Here is a 20,398-nt window from a genome sequence, read left to right as displayed (position 1 = left end):
ATTTGTTTTGAAATTTACTCACGTTTGGTCAGAAATAGAAAACGGTGAGGCTTTTTCTATTCCCACTGATGCCCAATAGATGGCGACGGAATGCTGATAATTCAAGTAGTTTTGAAAAATTGATCTACGCTACTAGCGCTTGCATTCTTGAGTATATGTTGCCGGAGAGGACAATAGTAGTAGTGATTCCTAAAAGTTCATTTAATACTGATAAATGTGTAATTTTGTAATATAATAAACACAGCAACTTCACACTGCAAGATTTTCTGACTGAATTTATACCCCCAGGAACAAAGAGAAAAGCATGTATTGATGCTACTTCAATGGAAAGCAAACCAACGCCTCCCTGCAGAGCCTGTCTCCTCACTAGTAGGTGCCCAGTTGGTCCCAGAAGTCACAGATACGGTTCCTGGTTCCCACTTGTGTGTGTGAACGCACTGTTAGGTTCATGACCAGCCAGCCGCTGGTGTCGGAATAACGTGGCCACACAGGCAGACGCTGCTCCCGGCAGAAAGTTGTCTGTTGGACTCGCGAGGAGGGGTCGCCAGTGTGGGCGAAGGCGCCCCAATAGCACAGCATCCGGTTGGACAGCAGCTTCTCTGGCGGCAACAGGGTGAAGTTGGCCACCGCGGCTGAGTCAAAGAGGAAGGGCAGCTCGGCGCCATGGCAGGCATGCTGGTAGCAGAAAGTCAGACCTGACCAGATGCGGTGGTCTGATGCCACGTGGTCGAACACGTACATCCACACCTTGCTGCCCACTGCTGTGCCGGCACGTGCCGACCTCCTGGATGGACACAGGAAGACATAATCGGTGACAATCTGAGGACAGAAAATAAAGAGTGAGTCAGACAAGGAAAGTGTTTTTTTTTTAAATGATCTAAATAAATTTTTTTTCAATGGGTGGCAATGCTGGTCGGTCAATCAGTCCACAGGTTTCCAGACTGAAATGTAAACAACCACTGGATGGATTGCCGTGACATTTTCTACAGACATTCGTGTTCCCCAGAGGATGAACGCTACTGACTTTTGTGAACCCCTGACTTTTCATCTGGCTCCAACATCGGGTCACACTTAGAATGTGTCCAATACTTTGGTTTATGGGCTAATACTGTACCTTCAAAATTAATTCCCATCAGCCTCAGCTGCACTCTGCATTTAGAGCTAATTAGCGAACGTTAGAATGCTAACATGCTAAACTAAGTTGGTGAACATGGTGAACATTATAACTGCTAAACAACAGTTAACAATGCCATTGTGAGTATGTTAGCATGCTGATCAGTTGATAATACTCAGACAGGAGGCTGATTTAGGCCTCATCTGCCTGTGTGGTGTTTTTACCTGTGCACTTCATAGACAGATGTGACTCACAGCACACAAACAGCAATCGTGTCTTTACATAGGATGTTCTTTTCCGCCTCTTGCTCTGACATCAAATCCTCTTTTCATTTTTCACAACTTGGAAGAAAAAAACACAAAATCTTCCATTCATGTCATGACCCCAGTGACTCGTGTTTTTGTGTCACTGTCATTATGGGTTTTGTATAAATGGGATTTGGTATTATCTTTTATCCCTTCAGTCTTTTATAAATGTTTTTTCTTTCTTAATTACATCACTTGGTATAAGTCACATGTTCCCACATGTCTTTCACTGACTTATAATCCTGACAGCAGAAAAGTTGTGAACCAATTTGACTACAGTTTGTTGAGCAAAAGGTCGCCCTTGGCCTCAGGATCATTGGATTACATTTTTAGTCCAGCTCTGGAATATTTAGCCATGGCTGGTGTAATGCTGCGTGTGCTGGTTACCAAGGCTAAGTTGATCACTACAGCATTGCATTCAGCTAATTCTAGGTAAATGAAACCTGGACAATAAACTATAAACAAGCTGCTTTGCAAGTTGAAGACTAAAACTAATTAGCGTGGTGTCTACACAGAGGCGGGTGCAGAGCAGCACAAAATTATTGCTCCTGCTTGGCTAAAAGGAAGCAAAAGAAAAGGAAGGTAGAACGTCTTCTTTTGCCTGTTACCTGGAAACCAGTGTGTCTCGTTCAGCAGTACACAACCTGCACCCACACATCTGACACCTGAGAACAAACACGCTGACGGTGGGAAGCTGATGGATGGACATGCGCGTGCGCGCACAAACACAAACAAAGCCATTTCTTCTTATCTGCCCACATGCATTTCTCTGTTTCAAATATGCACATGCACGAAAGTATTCATCCCTAACAAGCAGGCACCACACCTGAACGCTGGTAGTGATGACTCACAAACATCCAAGTGGGTACAAGCACAGGTAGAAATTAAGTTATGCAACATCTTCTACGTATTCAAGTGTAGTAGTTCTCTGGAAATAAAGTTTTCCGCTGCTATTTCCTCTGCTCTTTATCCCTCATCTACACGTTCTCTCCTTCAGCTGCATCTCCTCTGAGTTCGCCCCTTCAGTATATTTCACTCCACAGCTGCCTACTTTTTTATGACTCTTCTTTCCTTTCCATTGCTTACTGTGGTAAAATCAACAATCTGAAAAAAAAAAATCACTAAGCGTTTGATTTCCTGGGCAGCCATGTGGTGAGGAGTTCTACAGCTGAAACAACATCACATCGTTTTAACGTTGCAATGATGGAATGCGGTTGAAAACCATGGAATGGGGTTTGTTCAGAAATCCTGCGTTTGTCCTGCTGCAGAAACAATGCACACACACTGACAAACCTATAAAGGCTACAAAAGGTGTAACACTGAGCTCTCCACAGCACCCCTCTCTCTGACGGACTGGTTGACATTTGTGCTGACCCCCCTGGTCCTCTGGAGAAGTGCCCTTTATAAAGAGATGCAGGAGGTGCTTTGTGTGGGTGCGTGTGCGAGTGTGTGCGGAGAAGGGCAAGCTTACAGTGGTGACTCCGCCATCTCCCTACTGCACCGTGAACTGTGACTGAATACTAAATATGTCCAGGAGCGTCACCTCCTGACCCCCCGTAGCTCCCTGGGGCTGCACCTTGCACTTTACATTGAAAATGCTGGGTGAAAACAGTCAGAGGCGTTCTTCTCCTTCTGTGTCGTCATGAGCCAATCCACCTATTTCACCTTTTCACTGTGATCAAAACACAAAGGGTCTGATATAAACACATGAAACTGTAAAAGGAGAGTGGTACGATGTAACCACGATGGCATGTGGGGAAAAAACTAAAAAAAATTCATTTTCTAGAAACATTCTTAAATCATGCTCCCAGATTAGTGAAGTTACTGTCGCAGCATGGAACTAGTGACGTCGTTAGGTCGATCTATGAGCAATAACTCTTATTTTTCCCTTTAAACATCTCTTAAAGCTGCATTAATCCTTTTTCTGGCCACATGGGGGCAGAACTTCACAACATCACACACACGTTTTACATATTGCGACCTCATAAAGTTTCATCGTTACAGCTAACGTGTTAGCATACAGTTGCTTTTTTACCCATCTAACAGACAAGGAACGACATTAGCATACACGTGGAGTCGTGTTTCTGGCAACCGGATGAATGTAAAACCAATACTCTTCTTTTAACTCTTAATTTTGAGGTATCCACCACCTCCTGAGAAAAATATCCGGCGCTTACGCCACTGAAGGCTCCATGCACCAGCTACTCACTACTCAATGTGGTTCTGCTGTTTGGTGCTGGGCAGGTAGTGTAAAGCTGCCTGCTGCTGGATAGAGGTGAAAATGATAAATTGCTTAGCTGATTCGAATCGTTTTCATTCAGTTCAGTTCAAAGATTCTTAGTCACTGAATATTTAGTTTGTTCATCACCGTTCAAATGCACTTCAGTATGTACATCAGAACGCGAACGCATCTCCGCATCTCCACACCAGCGCGCTGCCATCGGTTCGCTAGCACTGACAGTCAGTTGCTGGTTCGGGCTGGTGCATTAAGCTCATTTTATACTTGGTCTATACAAGCAATGTGTATGAGGTATGAGGTTAATAGCTCAGCAGGCAAGTACCTGCAAAAGTTAGAACATCATGATAGTTTCTGGGGCTTTTGCAGTCTTTAAATAACCTTTTACCTGGGAAGGAAATACTATGTGTGACAGCTAAGCTGACAAATGAAGCAGCGGAGCTCCACTGCTAAAAGCTACTGATTGGGTTGGTGACAGTGGTGATTCAGCCTGGTTAGTTTAAAGATTTTGTGTTAATGATTTGGTTATACATGAACTGAACACCTCTGCTGCTGGAAACAAGGTTGAGGACAACAGTGAGACTGAACCAAAACCGTAAACTTGTGGGTTATAAAAGCAAATCAGTTAGCTTAAAGATGCTAAAACACTCTGTAGACCTGAGAGGAACTCCAGAGTCGGGCGCTAGTTCTCTGAGGGTTTGTCACTTTGAGATTTCGCTTTAAGCTAAGTCATTAGGCCCATTGGTCACACAAATACAAGATTGATAAGTGCAGCTTTCAAAATACTGTATGATCAAATCTTAATAAAACCGTTCAATATTACGGTTGTTGTCGAATTATTAGGTACACCTAGCTAAAACTGATGCAGTCTATTACAACAGTCCTGCAATAAAACCTCCTTCATGAAGGCTAATGTTTGGTTCTTGTTTTTGTTGTTTCAGAGGAGTTGCTTCATCTGTGTGATCTTTTTTTGTTGTGCTTTTGAATTGTATTACATGACACTGAAGGGTGTCTCTAATATTCACTCTGCCCTCATTAATACAGATACGCTGCCATGTCACCCAGTCGGTGTTTCTTCTTCTGCCAGCCCTCCCTGTCTTGCACTTCATCTGTGATTCCTCGGCCGATCTCTCCTGTCACGGTTGATGATCGTGAGAGACGAGTCACTTCTTAGAGGGAGCAGTCAGGCTACACCTCCGACGGAAAAACTCCCTGACTCCAGGTGGTCCACATGTTCCACCCATACAGACGATGACTGAAAAAAAAAATGGGGGTTTTTCATGGCCAGACTAAGAGAAAGTGGAACTGCAGCTCCCTCTGTGGGCAAAAGACAGGATGTGTTTTTGAAGAGGAGCAGCACTGAAGTCTGTAAGCCCTTCTGAATGGTGGTGACGGACTGAGTAGATGGCTGCACAGCACTAGACATTCAGGTCTTAATCGGCCCGAAATGCTGCTTTTTTCCAACTAACGAATAACAGCAGCAAAAGAGACCAATTGTTTATAACCCCCCGTCAGGCTCATTAGACGTGGAGAGGCTGGGGAGAGGGCAGGAGACAGCTGGGTCCTCATCACACACCGAGCTCCAGCTGGCTGGGACATCGATCCATGCATGACCACCCTCCTCGCACGGCCACTGAACGGGAGGGTACTGATGCACGTGTGTGTTTGAGTGCGTGTGGGAAACTGTGTTCACTTTTCAGTCTGGAAGTATGAGAAAAATACGGAACAAAACAAATCTCTTCATATGCAGATTACAGTGAAAATGCAGCCTGTTGTTTTATTTTTCCACACAGAGAGAACATTAATTCTGCAGTTTTTCACAAATTAGTGGCTAAATGTAAGGCAGCTGGAAACCGGGTGACAGTTTCCTGACAGCCAGCGGATAGCTAATGATGAGGACACAAAGCCACATCAAATGGAGGAATATTAATTACATGCAATTTGCCTCAGTCTGATCTGATCAAAGTAGCTCTCCTCACCAACTTTGCCTTGTATGAGCTGATTTTTTTCCCCCATTAAGTTTGCATATAATATTCCCTAAGTTTACACTAGAGTGACTGTAGTAGGGGAAATACAGGCTCTTAAGTAACTCTTGATAATTAGCCTGTAGTCACGGTTTGAACAAAATATAGTATGTTTAAGGAGTGGTTTGGGGATGTGCTTTTAGTAAATGAGGAATGAAAAACATGAACAACCATAATTTGGGCTACAGTCAAAATTTCTATTGCAAAACAGTTTTAAAACTGAATAAGAGTTCCTCAGTTTCCCAACAAGACTAAGATTCTCAGTCATGCTCTGTAGCATTTGTGCTGACCCCCCTGGTCCTCTGGAGAAGTGCCCTTTATAAAGAGATGCAGGAGGTGCTTTGTGTGTGTGTGTGTGTGTGTGTGTGTGTGTGTGTGTGCGTGTGTGCGGGGGGCAAGCTACAGTGGTGACCCCACCATCTCCCTACTGCACCGTGAACTGTGACCGAATACTAAATATGTCCAGGAGCGTCACCTCCTGACCCCCTGTAGCTCCCTGGGGCTGCCACCTTGCACTTTACATCGAAGCCGGAGAGAAAACCGCGGGGGGCGTTCTTCCTGTCCTGTGTCACTATACACTGGTCCACCTCTGTATCTTCACAGTCTGATACAAATTCATGAAACTGTAAAACGCAAGATAAAGAGATTTGAGGTGAACCCACAACTTCCAGGTTCTGCTCAAGAAGTACGACAACCTCACTCAAAATCCCACTGAACTAAATATCCAGCCTTGGAACAGAGCGTGTCTCAGCGGTATGTCGTGTGGCTTGTTTCATGTGTTAAGATAAGGACCATCGTTCTGTTTGTTTTTTTTCAATTGGAAAAATCTTTATTGTTTATTCTATACCCGTGTTTTTTTAGAACACATAACGCTGCAAGAGTTTTTAGACATCTCGAAAGTGCTCGCAAAATAATCGTTCTACTGTAGTGGATGCCAATGTGAATATGAAAGTGAACTCCAGAAGCAAGCTTCCTTTTTTCTGAAGCACTGATGAAAGAAACGCTGAATGAGAGCTTGCATTGAGCTACAGAAGTTGGTATAACAGACGCAGGCCCGTACAGGGCCTTTATAGTTTTGTCATGAACTCAAGCACTGGACAAATTTGGCCCGATGATGGTGGTGGAGGAAAATTGAAGGGATCACCAAAGTTGTTACATTTTATCCTGAGATGGCCATAAATTTGTGTGCCAAGTTTCCAGGCAATCCATTTGATAGTTGTTGATACAATTTTGTGCCAGTCTAAGAAGTAGATGTCCAGGTATTTCGTAGAATACGATAAAAGCTTGACATGTTAGTGGCGCCAGATGAAAAGTCAGGGAATGATCAAAAATCATCGGCTTTCTTTGTCTTGGCACCGTGAATGTGTGAACCACGTTCATGGCAACCCATCCAACAGTTGTTGATTTATTTCACAATAAAACTAAAATGTCAACCTAATGGTGGCGCTAGAGGAAAACGATGCTCAAGTTGGTTTAAAGGCCAATTCATGGTTTCCTTGTCAGCATGTCGCATGGGTAAATGTGGATAAATTTCATCATCTGCCCAGGGTCGGATCGACCTCACTGCTGGCCTGCTGACCGGACACTTGCCTTGTGCGCCACCTGTATTTCCCGTCCTCGGTCCTGTTCTTGTCAAGCGGTCGCACACAGAGGTATCGTTTTTGTTTGACTTTGTGTTGTTCAGCCGAATACAACAAGCAACGGAGTGCTTCTTCTTGCTGTCAGGAGGTCGCCATCATGTTTTCTAGTGCACATGTGGGGAATGTGTCTGCGTACTCATACCCCCAACGTTAGCATGACTAGAAATACGTCTAGGTCCGTGTCCGCATCCGTCCGAAGGCAAGCGGAAACCATGAGCTGGCCCTAATTTGCCCTACGACAGCAAACAGCATTAGTGTCTTGTGTTTAATTCTATATGACCAAAGATGTGTTTAGACATTACCTCTGGGTAAATGTTATGGAGTTCCACCCACTGAGGTTTAACTAACATATTAGATTATTCTCCCCTCTGCTATGACTGAAACGTTTGCTTGACTGCACCTGCAGTTTGGACTCCGCAGTGTCAGACATGGTATCGGCTCTGCTGAAAATGAAAAGAATCCACATATGTTAACTGAGCTCCTCTTACCTGAGCTAGCATATCCCTGCGGTCAGCATCCCTGTACAGGGGCAGGTACTTGTGCAGGATCCGCAGAGCGTGTTGTTTAAAGATGGCCGTAATGTACACGGTGCTCTCCACTGCTGAGACTGGCTTATTGAAGACGCCATACACAAAGATGACCCCCTCCTCTGAGGTTGTACCTGCAGGAGAGGAAGCAGTGTCAGTCCAAACACGAATGCCTCTGTTTCCTGTAGCTGTCCTGTCACACAACCATTCCGTTGTCGGATTGTCTTCACGTTCAAAAATCCTTCCTCAGCACGTTTTACTTCTTTATGACTGTGGGCGACTTTACGCCAGCTTCCACCTGGATTCACTAGGCTGCTTAGTTTCCGAGACAGCCTATATTTCTGCTCTTTTTCTTTCAGCTTTGATATGATCTTGGGAATTTCTGAGCAAACAGCAGAGAGATCGGCGACATTGGCCAGAGTTGTTTCCCGCGGCACAGTAATGCCAGAATGAACTGATGGTAATTTGTGTAAAATCAGACATGAGGATGACATGAGGTCATTTTAGGAGGGAGAGGGGCTAACGTTACTTCTCTATTTGCAGATACCACAATAGAGCATTTAATGCACGAATTTAATTGTGGTCACCTTAGACCACGCAGTGCAACTGGGTAAATTCTAGGTGTCATGGTACGATGAACAAGCCTCAGAAAGTCTGAACCTGGGCAAGAGTTTGGAAGATAATCATCCGAGCAGTGGTGGAAGAATTACTCAGATCTTTTACTGAGGTAAAAGCGGAAATACCACACAGTAAAAGCGCTCCATTATATGTAAAAGTTGAGCATTGAAAATGTATAATGCTTCAGTAAAAGCTCATTAGTATTATTGACATAAACTACTTCAGTACAAGTACTCACTGTGCAGCAGAATGAGTCCTGTCGGTGGTATCAGCACATATCTTATATTATTGGATTATTATTGTAAATGTGTGAGCAGCATTTTAATATTGTGGCTTGGTCAAAGGTCAACTCGTTTTAACTACTTAAAGTACCTCCCGCATTATTACTTAATACTGAGGCCCTGTCTTGAAAGGGACCCTGTGTTGAAATCTACCTTTATAGGAATAGAACAACATTTTGGGAACTCTAACCCAGATATGCTCATCGGTGAGCTTTGGAGGTGCTAGTAGGCAGATTTTTCTTACCTTTTCACCCTGGTTCCAGTCTTTATGCTAAGATAAGCTAACCGGCTGCTGCCCGTAGCCTTATATTCAACGACCAGACAAGAGAGAGCGAATAAGCGTCCCAGGATGTGGAATTACTCCATCAATGTTTCAGTTGATATGATGCTGTCATGGCGCATATTGTTGAATAATTTGGCCTTTAATCAGCTTTTAACCAAAAACAGGGATGCAGGGGCTCTGATTCAGGGTACCCCATTAGCAGTTTAATCGGGCCCTGACTGTGGTTGTGTGTGCCCACACTTTGTTTTTCACCTGGGCCCAACGCTCCCTGCCACTACAGAAGCTGCCACCTTGCTCCCTTTATTTACCTCGGCCCACAACAAATCCATCGTTTATTATAAGCTCATTATAGGTTTTGTGTATAAGATCTGACTGTGCAGTTGAAGTATATGGCAGCAGAAAATGGAAATACTCAAGTAAAGAATAAGTATCTCGTTGTACTAAAGTACAGTACTTGGCTAAATCAGTTACATTCAATAGCTTCATCTGAGGCAGCTTCATACCCGTACACTGCCATGTTGCATCTTACTGGGTCTTACCCAACAGCACGGGCTTCTCTCTCTGCCAGTTGCCCTTCTGGAAGGCAACGAAAGGCTGTTCTTTTATTAAATCCCCGTCGATATACGGACCCCACGTCTCAAAAACCTCCAGGAACCTGAACGGGTTCACAATCTTGGAACCTGAGATCAAAAACACATCAGTCTGATTTTTATAATGCGGAGCAGTGAGCTTGAACATTCCGAACACAGATCCAACAGGGAGAATCAGATGGATTTAAACATGAATACTCTAATATTCAATCTGCCTCTGATTAGATTTTTTGGTTCTTCTTAAGCCAGCAGAGCTAAAATGTGTGGTCACCAGTGTCTTTTCCTTCCAGAGTTTTGGGCCTGAAAGTGAGTTCAGACAAGCAGAAAGCAGCAGCTGACGATGCAATCACTGAGTCAGCGAAACTGATCAATAACCCTGTCAACCCCGCAGTTATATCACATTCATTTTGTGCTGTGAGGCAGTAAAATCCCTCTAATTGCCCCTTTAGAGGCTGAGTGCTCCTTTGTTTTCATGATTTTGTTTTCCTACATGCTGATGCTACAGCTCCGGATAAGAATATTGTTTTTCATCATCTTTTGCAGATAAACATACTATACCCTGCCTGCTTATGTAACTGTGTGGGCAGAGTTGCTCTAAATTTGGAAGGCGTAGACTGGTGTTTGTGGCATCCTACTTGTTTTGATCTGGGCGGCCAGGACGGCCTGTGGAGTGAGAGACAGCAGACAGAGGATGTCGCTCACAGAGCAGTTGGTCTGTTTAGCAAAGTCCTTTCCCAGCTTCAGGGCGTCATGTCTGAGAAAGAGACAGAGGAAGGCAAACTTAAAGACTTCAGACTGAGGTTTTCTCTAAGCATGCTGGGAACATCACTGGAAGAATGGAATCGTCGAAGAGCTTAAGCCAAAGGAGTGAAAGCACCTGTCATTCTCATTTGACTGTAGAAACTAAGGTCAGAATTCAAGGGTTATGTACACGATTAATACATCATCTTTTAGAGCTTAGGCAGTGAAGGATCAGAAACATTTCAGGAACCAGTTTCGACCCTCAGCTGACAGTTCCTCACCTGGTCTTCAGAGGGATTGAGAAGGGCAGACTCTGCAGGACAGCTTGTTTAAACAGAGGCTTACTGCTCTGGATCATCAGGTGAAGACTCACTGACTGAGCACCTGCACTCTCTCCAAATATTGTCACCTGACAAACAACGCAACACAGAGTCTTGCAATTAAAAGCCACAATGGGCAACTTTCGCAATGAGAGGAACAACTTCTTTATATCTATATATATATACATATATAGTACATAGTACATCCATATGTATAGATTAACATATAAGTAGTAATATAAATAAGTGTATACATTTAAAAAAAGAAGAAAAGAAAAAAAAAGGACAAAATACACAGTATACTATTCTCATGGGTTTTAAGAGTGTAGAGTAGAGCTGCAACTAATTTGTTTTTTTTGGTCTATCAAATGTCAAAAAATTGTGATAGACGCCCAAGGTGGCCCAGTGGACGTCATCAAATGTCTTGTTTTGTCCGACCAACCCACAGTATTCATTTTTCTATCACTTTTAAAATTCCATTTTAATAGAACCGGGCATTTTTGCTTGAAAAATGACTTAAATGATTAACTGATTATAGTAGTTGTTAAATAAACTTTGGTTCCTGTTCCTGAAAAAATAACTGGAATTATTACCCGAGACTTTAACAATTTAAAAAAAGCACAATACAAAATAAAGAGATTTCTCTTTGCAGTTCAAAAATTGAATACTGTGCTTAGAGAGGTATAGCGATGACAGTGTCTTATCAATAGATCATTAGCCAAGGTGACCTGGATGTGTGTGTCTGTGAGTGTGTATCTGTCTGCTCGCTTGCCTTGCTGGGATCTCCTCCAAACACAGCGATGTTCCGCTGGACCCAAAGAAAAGCGGCTTGCTGGTCCAAGATCCCATAATTTCCTGCAGCGGAGGTGTGAGGGTCTTTGCCCGACACGAGGAACCCAAACGCTCCTTAAATCATGCATCAATTCACATGATCAGCAACTCATAATTGACTCGCACTGTAACAGTTACTGTTTTCAGCCTTCAAGGAAAACAGGGCAGTTACCAACAGGCTCATTCAAAATAATGACACGCACACATTATCCAATCTCACGCGCAGAGACACACACACACACGCACTCTACATTAAACACGCTTCTACTTTAACTAAGTGATTAATAGCTTCATGAGATGCCTGCTTGTTGCCTCTACCAAGCCGACTCTAGTGCCAAATTTCACCCATAAAAAGGCATAATAACAGTAAATACACAGACAAGGTCCCTGTTTCCCTCTGCAGGTTATTACGATTATAAAGTAAAATACTACCAAACTTTCTTACCCAGTCGGTACTCCATGCTTACAACAACAGTGTGGGTGAAGTTACCGATGAAGCGTCCATCGTACAGCGGCTTGGAGGCAGAGCCAGCAATAAAATCCCCACCATGGATCCACACCATGACAGGCAGTGGGCTCTGCTGAGGGGAGCTGAAGTTCACGTCCAGAGGGACAAAGATGTTGAGGTAGAGACAGTCCTCGCTGACCTTTTTTGGATATTGTACGACACAGGTCATTCAGTTCTCGCTCATTGAAATCAATATTAATATTTTATTCAGTTCTATTTGTAATTCGTTATTCTGGCAGGCTACAAGATCCCTCAGTTATTATGTCAATTTACGGATGAAGTGTAAGCACCGGGTATTTTCTCGGCTAAATAATCTTTGACCGAAGATGAATGAAAAATGGATTTGCAGCTTTTTTTGTGATTGGTTCGTTGACACTTCTGTCGTTCTTTTCGTCAAGTTAGAGATATTGATGCTGTCAGATAGCTCCAACATCTCTGGCTTGAAATTACAACGAGGAAGCTAACGATTTTGAGACACTTTTGCTGCTCATAATTACAGTTTGAACGATATGACGTGAATGCAGTTTTACTGACATTTCGCCCCGGTGGTCAACTGTGGCACTGTACCTTTTTTTGTTATCTTTGTGTGTATAATGTCATAAAACAGGGCCACACCTACCAATGAAGTCACTGCAGCCATGTCCTCTGTATTTTTCTCCGAAGAGTTGGATAATTTTAGCAAGCTGGGGGAAGTTACATTTTACAATTTAAAATAACCTAAAACATGGAACATGGAACATGTATAGTCTGATTACACTATAGGCTCAACATATTTAAATTAAACTAGTTTGAGGTCAACAAAGACAAAATAATGGATTCAGAATTTCCCCAAAACAATGCTATTCCAACAAGTGACCTTTAAAACTTATTACAAATAATTAACATTGTAGAGACTTTTTTTAGTGTTTTAGGGGAGCTTGGACTCATGGCCTCAGTATTTCTTGGGTACGGCCCTGCAGGGAGAGACAATAGTGTGCATGTGACATGAGCCACACAATGTGGAAGCAAACCAGCGCAAGAGAAACACGTTTTTGCTAACCACTGGGTGAGCAAGTGTCAATTCTTGCAATACACGTGGCTTAGCTCGCACTCTCAAAAATATTGGTAGTTCTTTGACTTGGTCCACTAGCAACTAGATTTATGCGTCCACAGTAACTTTGACTTTGATCTTCCATCTTTAATGTTGGTGAGGTAGCAGGCAAAACTTAATTCTTGCTCTCACCCTGAGTCACTTTGTGCAATACCAAAAATGCAAACATGTCATTATATCCTAAAATGAAATATCACGACAACATGCTAATAAGTGAAAAGTTGTGTTTTATCCTTACTATCTTAGGACACTCTTCAGCCATAGGTCCGTTGCAGGCCTGCATGCATGCCGCCCTCGGGAAGGAGGCGTCATAAACCCCCGGCCAAGGACTCGCAGGTCTGGGGGGCTTCCAGCGGTAAGCCCCAATAGGGGGGTCTGCATATGGTATCCCATAGAATATATGGGCCTTATCCACCGTAATCCCCTTGATCTGGCCATCTTTGGTTGACACCACAGGTCCAGGAGCCCCATTTGTATCCTGATTGACTGGCTTTTCCAGGCGTCCCAGCTCCTTGAGGGAGTTTATCTCAAAGTGTCGGTTGATGATGAGCGGCTTGTCTCTCACTAGCAGCCCAGGGTAGATACCTCTAAGAAAGCTGACAAGGTCGATGTCGTCATCATTTTTTGTCTCCTGTACAGAGGCCAGCAGTAAACATAGTGTGCACAGCAGCAGCAAACAGTGCCAGCTCTCCATATTGCCATAAAATACTCTTATACTTCCCCAGACCCTGCTGCTTAGATCATGATCTCACTTGAATTCTGTCCCAGCCAAGGTAGAAAAGTCGCAGCCCCCACAAGCCTGCAGCCTGAAACTCTCCACAGACAGTGCATACTTGTGACTCCAATTTGGCTGGTTGCTTGTTAAGATTTATCAGACAAAAGCTGGTCTGTCTGATTGCTGAGTGCCGTCCAGTAGAGCCTGAACAGCTTGACATGGACACTGTGGTGCAGGACCACTAATAGAGGACAAGTCGTCTTTCCTTTGCCTAATGTAATCACAAAGTCACACACAGAACGTAAATGGGGATAAGTCATGCAGCAGGCCTCATGAGAGAATAAATGTGAGACCACGATGTTGTCCAATGTTAATTCTGAGGTGTCATATGTTTTTGAGAAAAAAAACATGGGAATGTCAAAAAAATCTCGCTTTTTATCAATTTTATCTAGACTTGGCTTTTTTTCTTATGAAGTACAGAATACATTTACCTCTTGAGGCCCCAGAAAACCTTCATATTAAACAATCTGAAAGGGGAAAAGTGCTCACAACTTGTTTCTAGACCAAACAAGTTGTGAGCACTTGTCACCTGTGATGAGGGGACACAAAAAACCATTGCTATATTTTTATTATAAGGGGTCATAGTTTCTACACACTGTGCAGAATCAGAAATTATCTATATAGGTGGTTATACATATATGTTTATTTAAGTATTTTTGCCCTTCCTAAAATATGCCCCAAACGCCATCATCACCCTGGTTTAGCACAAATGTTATCCTCCAGTGTTCTCTTCTTTATATACTATAAGATTAATAAGACAAGAACAATACTCTAGCATACCACAAATTAAGGGTAAACCAAACCTGTTAAGCATCACATTTACTAGTAAAACAAGTATAAATTTGGTGTGAACAACGTGTGTGTGTGTGTGTGTGTGTGTGTGTGTGTGTGTGTGTGTGTGTGTGTAGACGTATAACATAAACATGTGTAACAATAATGAGACTAATAATGAAACTAATAATTTTAACAATAGGGTGAATAATAGTACCAATTAAAACTAAACATGATAATCAGAGATAATCATAATAAATGTAGCAGTGGGTGTTGAGCAGGATCATGAGGCAGTAGGTGGTTTGCAGTCACAGATCCAGACTCTCTAGCATCAAGCGACAGGAAGAGAGAGGAGAGAGACCAGAAAGCACAAAACTACGGGAGAGAGAAGTCAAGTCAGTAACGAGCACTGATGGGATATGAATTAGTACAGATGGAGAGGAAGAGGAGGGGAGTAGAGCTCGGTGCATCATGGGAAGTCCCCTGGCAGTCTAGGCCTGTAGCAGCATGACTAGGGGATGGTTCAAGCCAAGCCTGAGCCACTCCTGATTGTAAGCTTTATCAGAAAGGAAGGTTTTAATCCTCCTCTTCAACCTGGAGAGGGCGTCTGCCTCCAGGACCAGAACTGGAAGGTGGTTCAGTAGAGGAGCCTGATGACTGAAGGCTCCCAGTCTACTATTGGAGGCTCTAGCAACCACTTGAACCATTACCCACCATGCCACAAACCTGTGCTTGTGTTGACACACCAATCGGGTCCAGTTTAGCATGCAGCTGCATTTTAAACCCTTCCAATTTCTTATTTTTCATAGATGTTGAGGTGCTTTTCACCTGACGGGAACCAGGTTGTTGTTTTTCTTTGCCGAAATAGTTCAGTTGGAAGAGCGTTAGACTGAAGACCTAAGAGGCCTACTCCTCGATGTTAGAACTTAGAACAGTTCCCATTCTTTGCACTCAATAACATCCTAGCATGCTGTAATAGCTCAGTGAGTAAAATTCTAAGGACCCTTTTACGGTTTTGTGGAAAGTTTGTTTTCTGAAATGTCTGCTTCATTTTTCATGGATGTTGAGGTGCTTTTCACGTGACAGGAACCAGGTTGTTGTTTTTCTGTGCCGAAATAGCTCAGTTGGGAGAGCGTTAGACCGAAGATCTAAGAGGCGTACTCCTCGATGTTCAAACTTAGAACCGTTCCCATGCTTCATTTTTCATTGATGTTGAGGTACTTTTCACCTGACGGGCACCAGGTTGTTGTTTTTCGGTGCCGAAATAGTTCAGTTGGGAGAGCGTTAGACTGAAGGTCTAAAGGTCCCTGGTTCAATCCTGGGTTTCAGCATCTGATTGATTGACGAGAATCTTGAGGCGATTAGCTTTATCTCCTCCCTGTACTCTAGTGGCAGAGGCCTACTCCTCACTGTTACAACTTTGAAAAGTTCCCATTCTTTACACCCCATAACATCCTAGCATGCTGAAATAGCTCAATGAGTAAAATTGTAACATCCCTCTTACGGTTTGTGGAAAGTTTGTTTTCTAAAATGTCTGCTTCATTTTTCATGGATGTTGAGGTGCTTTTCACGTGACAGGCACCAGGTTGTGGTTTTTCTGTGCCGAAATAGCTCAGTTGGGAGAACGTTAGACTGAAGATCCAAGAGGCCTACTCCTCGATGTTAGAACTTAGAAAAGTTCCCATGCTTATTTTTTCATGGATGTTGAGGTGCTTTTTACATGACGGGAACCAGGTTGTGGTTTTTCTGTGCCAAATTAGCTCAGTTGGGAGAGCGTTAGACTGAAGATCTAACAGGCCTACTCCTCGATGTTAGAACTTTGAAAAGTTCCCATGCTTCATTTTTCATGGATGTTGAGGTGCTTTTCACGTGACAAGCACCAGGTTGTGGCTTTTCTGTGCCAAAATAGCTCAGTTGGGAGAGCGTTAGACTGAAGATCCAAGAGGCCTACTCCTCGATGTTACAACTTAGAAAAGTTCCCATGCTTCATTTTTCATGGATGTTGAGGTGGTTTTCACCTGACGGCAGAAGTTGATGTTTTTCTGTGCCGAAATAGCTCAGTTGGGAGAGCGTTAGACTGAAGATCTAAAGGTCCCTGGTTCAATCCCGGGTTTCGGCATCTGATGGGTTGACGAGGATGTTGAGACGATTAGCTTTATCTTTATCTCCTCCCTGTACTGTAGTGGCAGAGGCCTACTCCTCAATGTTTCTCTCCTCAGTTTGGAGAGCGTTAGACCGAAGATCTAAGAGGCGTACTCCTCGATGTTCAAACTTAGAACCGTTCCCATGCTTCATTTTTCATTGATGTTGAGGTACTTTTCACCTGACGGGCACCAGGTTGTTGTTTTTCGGTGCCGAAATGGTTCAGTTGGGAGAGCATTAGACTGAAGATCTAAAGGTCCCTGGTTCAATCCCAGGTTTCAGCATCTGATTGGTTGACGAGAATCTTGAGGCGATTAGCTTTATCTCCTCCCTGTACTCTAGTGGCAGAGGCCTACTCCTCAATGTTACAACTTAGAAAAGTTCCCATTCCTTGCACCCCATAATATCCTAGCATGCTGAAATAGCTCAGTGAGTAATATTGTAACATCCCTCTTACGGTTTGTGGAAAGTTTGTTTTCTGAAATGTCTGCTTCATTTTTCACAGATGTTGAGGTGCTTTTCAGGTGACGGGCAGAAGTTGATGTTTTTCTTTGCCGAAATAGTTCAGTTGGCAGAGCGTTAGACTGAAGATCTAACAGGCCTACTCCTCGATGTTACAACTTAGAAAAGTTCCCATGCTTCATTTTTTCATGGATGTTGAGGTGCTTTTCACGTGACGGTCACCAGGTTGTGGCTTTTCTGTGCCAAAATAGCTCAGTTGGGAGAGCGTTAGACTGAAGATCCAAGAGGCCTACTCCTCGATGTTAGAACTTAGAAAAGTTCCCATGCTTCATTTTTCATGGATGTTGAGGTGCTTTTCACCTGACGGCAGAAGTTGATGTTTTTCTGTGCCGAAATAGCTCAGTTGGGAGATCGTTAGACTGAAGATCCAAGAGGCCTACTCCTCGATGTTAGAACTTAGAAAAGTTCCCATGCTTCATTTTTCATGGATGTTGAGGTGCTTTTCACCTGACGGCAGAAGTTGATGTTTTTCTGTGCCGAAATAGCTCAGTTGGGAGAGCGTTAGACTGAAGATCTAAGAGGCCTACTCCTCGATGTTACAACTTAGAAAAGTTCCCATGCTTCATTTTTCATGGATGTTGAGGTGCTTTTCACCTGACGGCAGAAGTTGATGTTTTTCTGTGCCGAAATAGCTCAGTTGGGAGATCGTTAGACTGAAGATCCAAGAGGCCTACTCCTCGATGTTAGAACTTAGAAAAGTTCCCATGCTTCATTTTTCATGGATGTTGAGGTGCTTTTCACGTGACGGCAGAAGTTGATGTTTTTCTGTGCCGAAATAGCTCAGTTGGGAGAGCGTTAGACTGAAGATCTAAGAGGCCTACTCCTCGATGTTACAACTTAGAAAAGTTCCCATGCTTCATTTTTCATGGATGTTGAGGTGCTTTTCACCTGACAGGCACCAGGTTGTGGCTTTTCTGTGCCGAAATAGCTCAGTTGGGAGAGCGTTAGACTGAAGATCTAAAGGTCCCTGGTTCAATCCCGGGTTTCGGCATCTGATGGGTTGACGAGGATGTTGAGGTGATTAGCTTTATCTCCTCCCTGTACTCTAGTGGCATAGGCCTACTCCTCAATGTTACAACTTAGAAAAGTTCCCATTCCTTGCACCCCATAATATCCTAGCATGCTGAAATAGCTCAGTGAGTAATATTGTAACATCCCTCTTACGGTTTGTGGAAAGTTTGTTTTCTGAAATGTCTGCTTCATTTTTCACAGATGTTGAGGTGCTTTTAAGGTGACGGGCAGAAGTTGATGTTTTTCTTTGCCGAAATAGTTCAGTTGGGAGAGCGTTAGACTGAAGATCTAAGAGGCCTACTCCTCGATGTTACAACTTAGAAAAGTTCCCATGCTTCATTTTTCATGGATGTTGAGGTGCTTTTCACGTGACAGGCACCAGGTTGTGGCTTTTCTGTGCCGAAATAGCTCAGTTGGGAGAACGTTAGACTGAAGATCCAAGAGGCCTACTCCTCGATGTTAGAACTTAGAAAAGTTCCCATGCTTCATTTTTCATGGATGTTGAGGTGCTTTTCACCTGACGGCAGAAGTTGATGTTTTTCTGTGCCGAAATAGCTCAGTTGGGAGAGCGTTAGACTGAAGATCTAAGAGGCCTACTCCTCGATGTTACAACTTAGAAAAGTTCCCATGCTTCATTTTTCATGGATGTTGAGGTGCTTTTCACGTGACAGGCACCAGGTTGTTGTTTTTCTGTGCCGAAATAGCTCAGTTGGGAGAGCGTTAGACCGAAGATCTAAGAGGCGTACTCCTCGATGTTCAAACTTAGAACCGTTCCCATGCTTCATTTTTCATTGATGTTGAGGTACTTTTCACCTGACGGGCACCAGGTTGTTGTTTTTCGGTGCCGAAATAGCTCAGTTGGGAGAGCGTTAGACTGAAGATCTAACAGGCCTACTCCTCGATGTTACAACTTAGAAAAGTTCCCATTCCTTGCACCCCATAATATCCTAGCATGCTGAAATAGCTCAGTGAGTAATATTGTAACATCCCTCTTACGGTTTGTGGAAAGTTTGTTTTCTGAAATGTCTGCTTCATTTTTCACAGATGTTGAGGTGCTTTTCAGGTGACGGGCAGAAGTTGATGTTTTTCTTTGCCGAAATAGTTCAGTTGGCAGAGCGTTAGACTGAAGATCTAACAGGCCTACTCCTCGATGTTAAAACTTAGAAAAGTTCCCATGCTTCATTTTTCATGGATGTTGAGGTGCTTTTCACCTGACGGCAGAAGTTGATGTTTTTCTGTGCCGAAATAGCTCAGTTGGGAGATCGTTAGACTGAAGATCCAAGAGGCCTACTCCTCGATGTTAGAACTTAGAAAAGTTCCCATGCTTCATTTTTCATGGATGTTGAGGTGCTTTTCACGTGACGGCAGAAGTTGATGTTTTTCTGTGCCGAAATAGCTCAGTTGGGAGAGCGTTAGACTGAAGATCTAAAGGTCCCTGGTTCAATCCCGGGTTTCGGCATCTGACGGGTTGACGAGGATGTAGATGCGATTAGCTTTATCTCCTCCCTGTACTCTAGTGGCAGAGGCCTACTCCTCAATGTTACAACTTAGAAAAGTTCACATTCCTTGCACCCCATAATATCCTAGCATGCTGAAATAGCTCAGTGAGTAATATTGTAACATCCCTCTTACGGTTTGTGGAAAGTTCTTTTTCTGAAATGTCTGCTTCATTTTTCATGGATGTTGAGGTGCTTTTAAGGTGACGGGCAGAAGTTGATGTTTTTCTTTGCCGAAATAGTTCAGTTGGCAGAGCGTTAGACTGAAGATCTAACAGGCCTACTCCTCGATGTTACAACTTAGAAAAGTTCCCATGCTTCATTTTTCATGGATGTTGAGGTGCTTTTCACGTGACAGGCACCAGGTTGTGGCTTTTCTGTGCCAAAATAGCTCAGTTGGGAGAGCGTTAGACTGAAGATCCAAGAGGCCTACTCCTCGATGTTACAACTTAGAAAAGTTCCCATGCTTCATTTTTCACGTGACGGCAGAAGTTGATGTTTTTCTGTGCCGAAATAGCTCAGTTGGGAGAGCGTTAGACTGAAGATCTAACAGGCCTACTCCTCGATGTTACA

At 43.4% G+C, this 20,398-nt stretch overlaps 1 protein-coding gene and 5 non-coding genes across 6 annotated transcripts; 5 read left to right on the top strand and 1 right to left on the bottom strand.

The window, feature by feature from the left end:
• Positions 1 to 366: 366 nt before the first annotated feature.
• Positions 367 to 13,802, bottom strand: LOC120802820 (cAMP-regulated D2 protein). Its single transcript, XM_040150992.1, has 8 exons — positions 13,347 to 13,802; positions 11,956 to 12,157; positions 11,452 to 11,585; positions 10,641 to 10,768; positions 10,254 to 10,372; positions 9,568 to 9,708; positions 7,808 to 7,980; positions 367 to 819 (listed from the first exon to the last, which is right to left on the bottom strand). Exons 1-8 carry the CDS (start codon positions 13,800 to 13,802, stop codon positions 367 to 369), a joined length of 1,806 nt encoding a protein of 601 aa, XP_040006926.1.
• A 2,110-nt stretch (positions 13,803 to 15,912) lies between these two features.
• trnaf-gaa lies at positions 15,913 to 15,985 on the top strand. The gene has a single exon. It is a non-coding gene; the product is annotated as a tRNA-Phe (tRNA).
• Positions 15,986 to 16,700: 715 nt separating this feature from the next.
• Positions 16,701 to 16,773, top strand: trnaf-gaa. The gene has a single exon. It is a non-coding gene; the product is annotated as a tRNA-Phe (tRNA).
• A 234-nt stretch (positions 16,774 to 17,007) lies between these two features.
• trnaf-gaa lies at positions 17,008 to 17,080 on the top strand. The gene has a single exon. It is a non-coding gene; the product is annotated as a tRNA-Phe (tRNA).
• Positions 17,081 to 18,236: 1,156 nt separating this feature from the next.
• trnaf-gaa lies at positions 18,237 to 18,309 on the top strand. The gene has a single exon. It is a non-coding gene; the product is annotated as a tRNA-Phe (tRNA).
• A 1,406-nt stretch (positions 18,310 to 19,715) lies between these two features.
• On the top strand, positions 19,716 to 19,788 carry trnaf-gaa. Its single transcript has one exon. It is a non-coding gene; the product is annotated as a tRNA-Phe (tRNA).
• The last annotated feature ends 610 nt before the right edge of the window (positions 19,789 to 20,398 follow it).

The sequence above is a fragment of the Xiphias gladius genome, chromosome 2, assembly GCF_016859285.1.
Source record: "Xiphias gladius isolate SHS-SW01 ecotype Sanya breed wild chromosome 2, ASM1685928v1, whole genome shotgun sequence".
Lineage (NCBI taxonomy): Eukaryota > Metazoa > Chordata > Actinopteri > Istiophoriformes > Xiphiidae > Xiphias > Xiphias gladius.
Note: the sequence above shows the minus strand (reverse complement) of the source record. Positions and strands in the feature narration are given on the sequence as shown.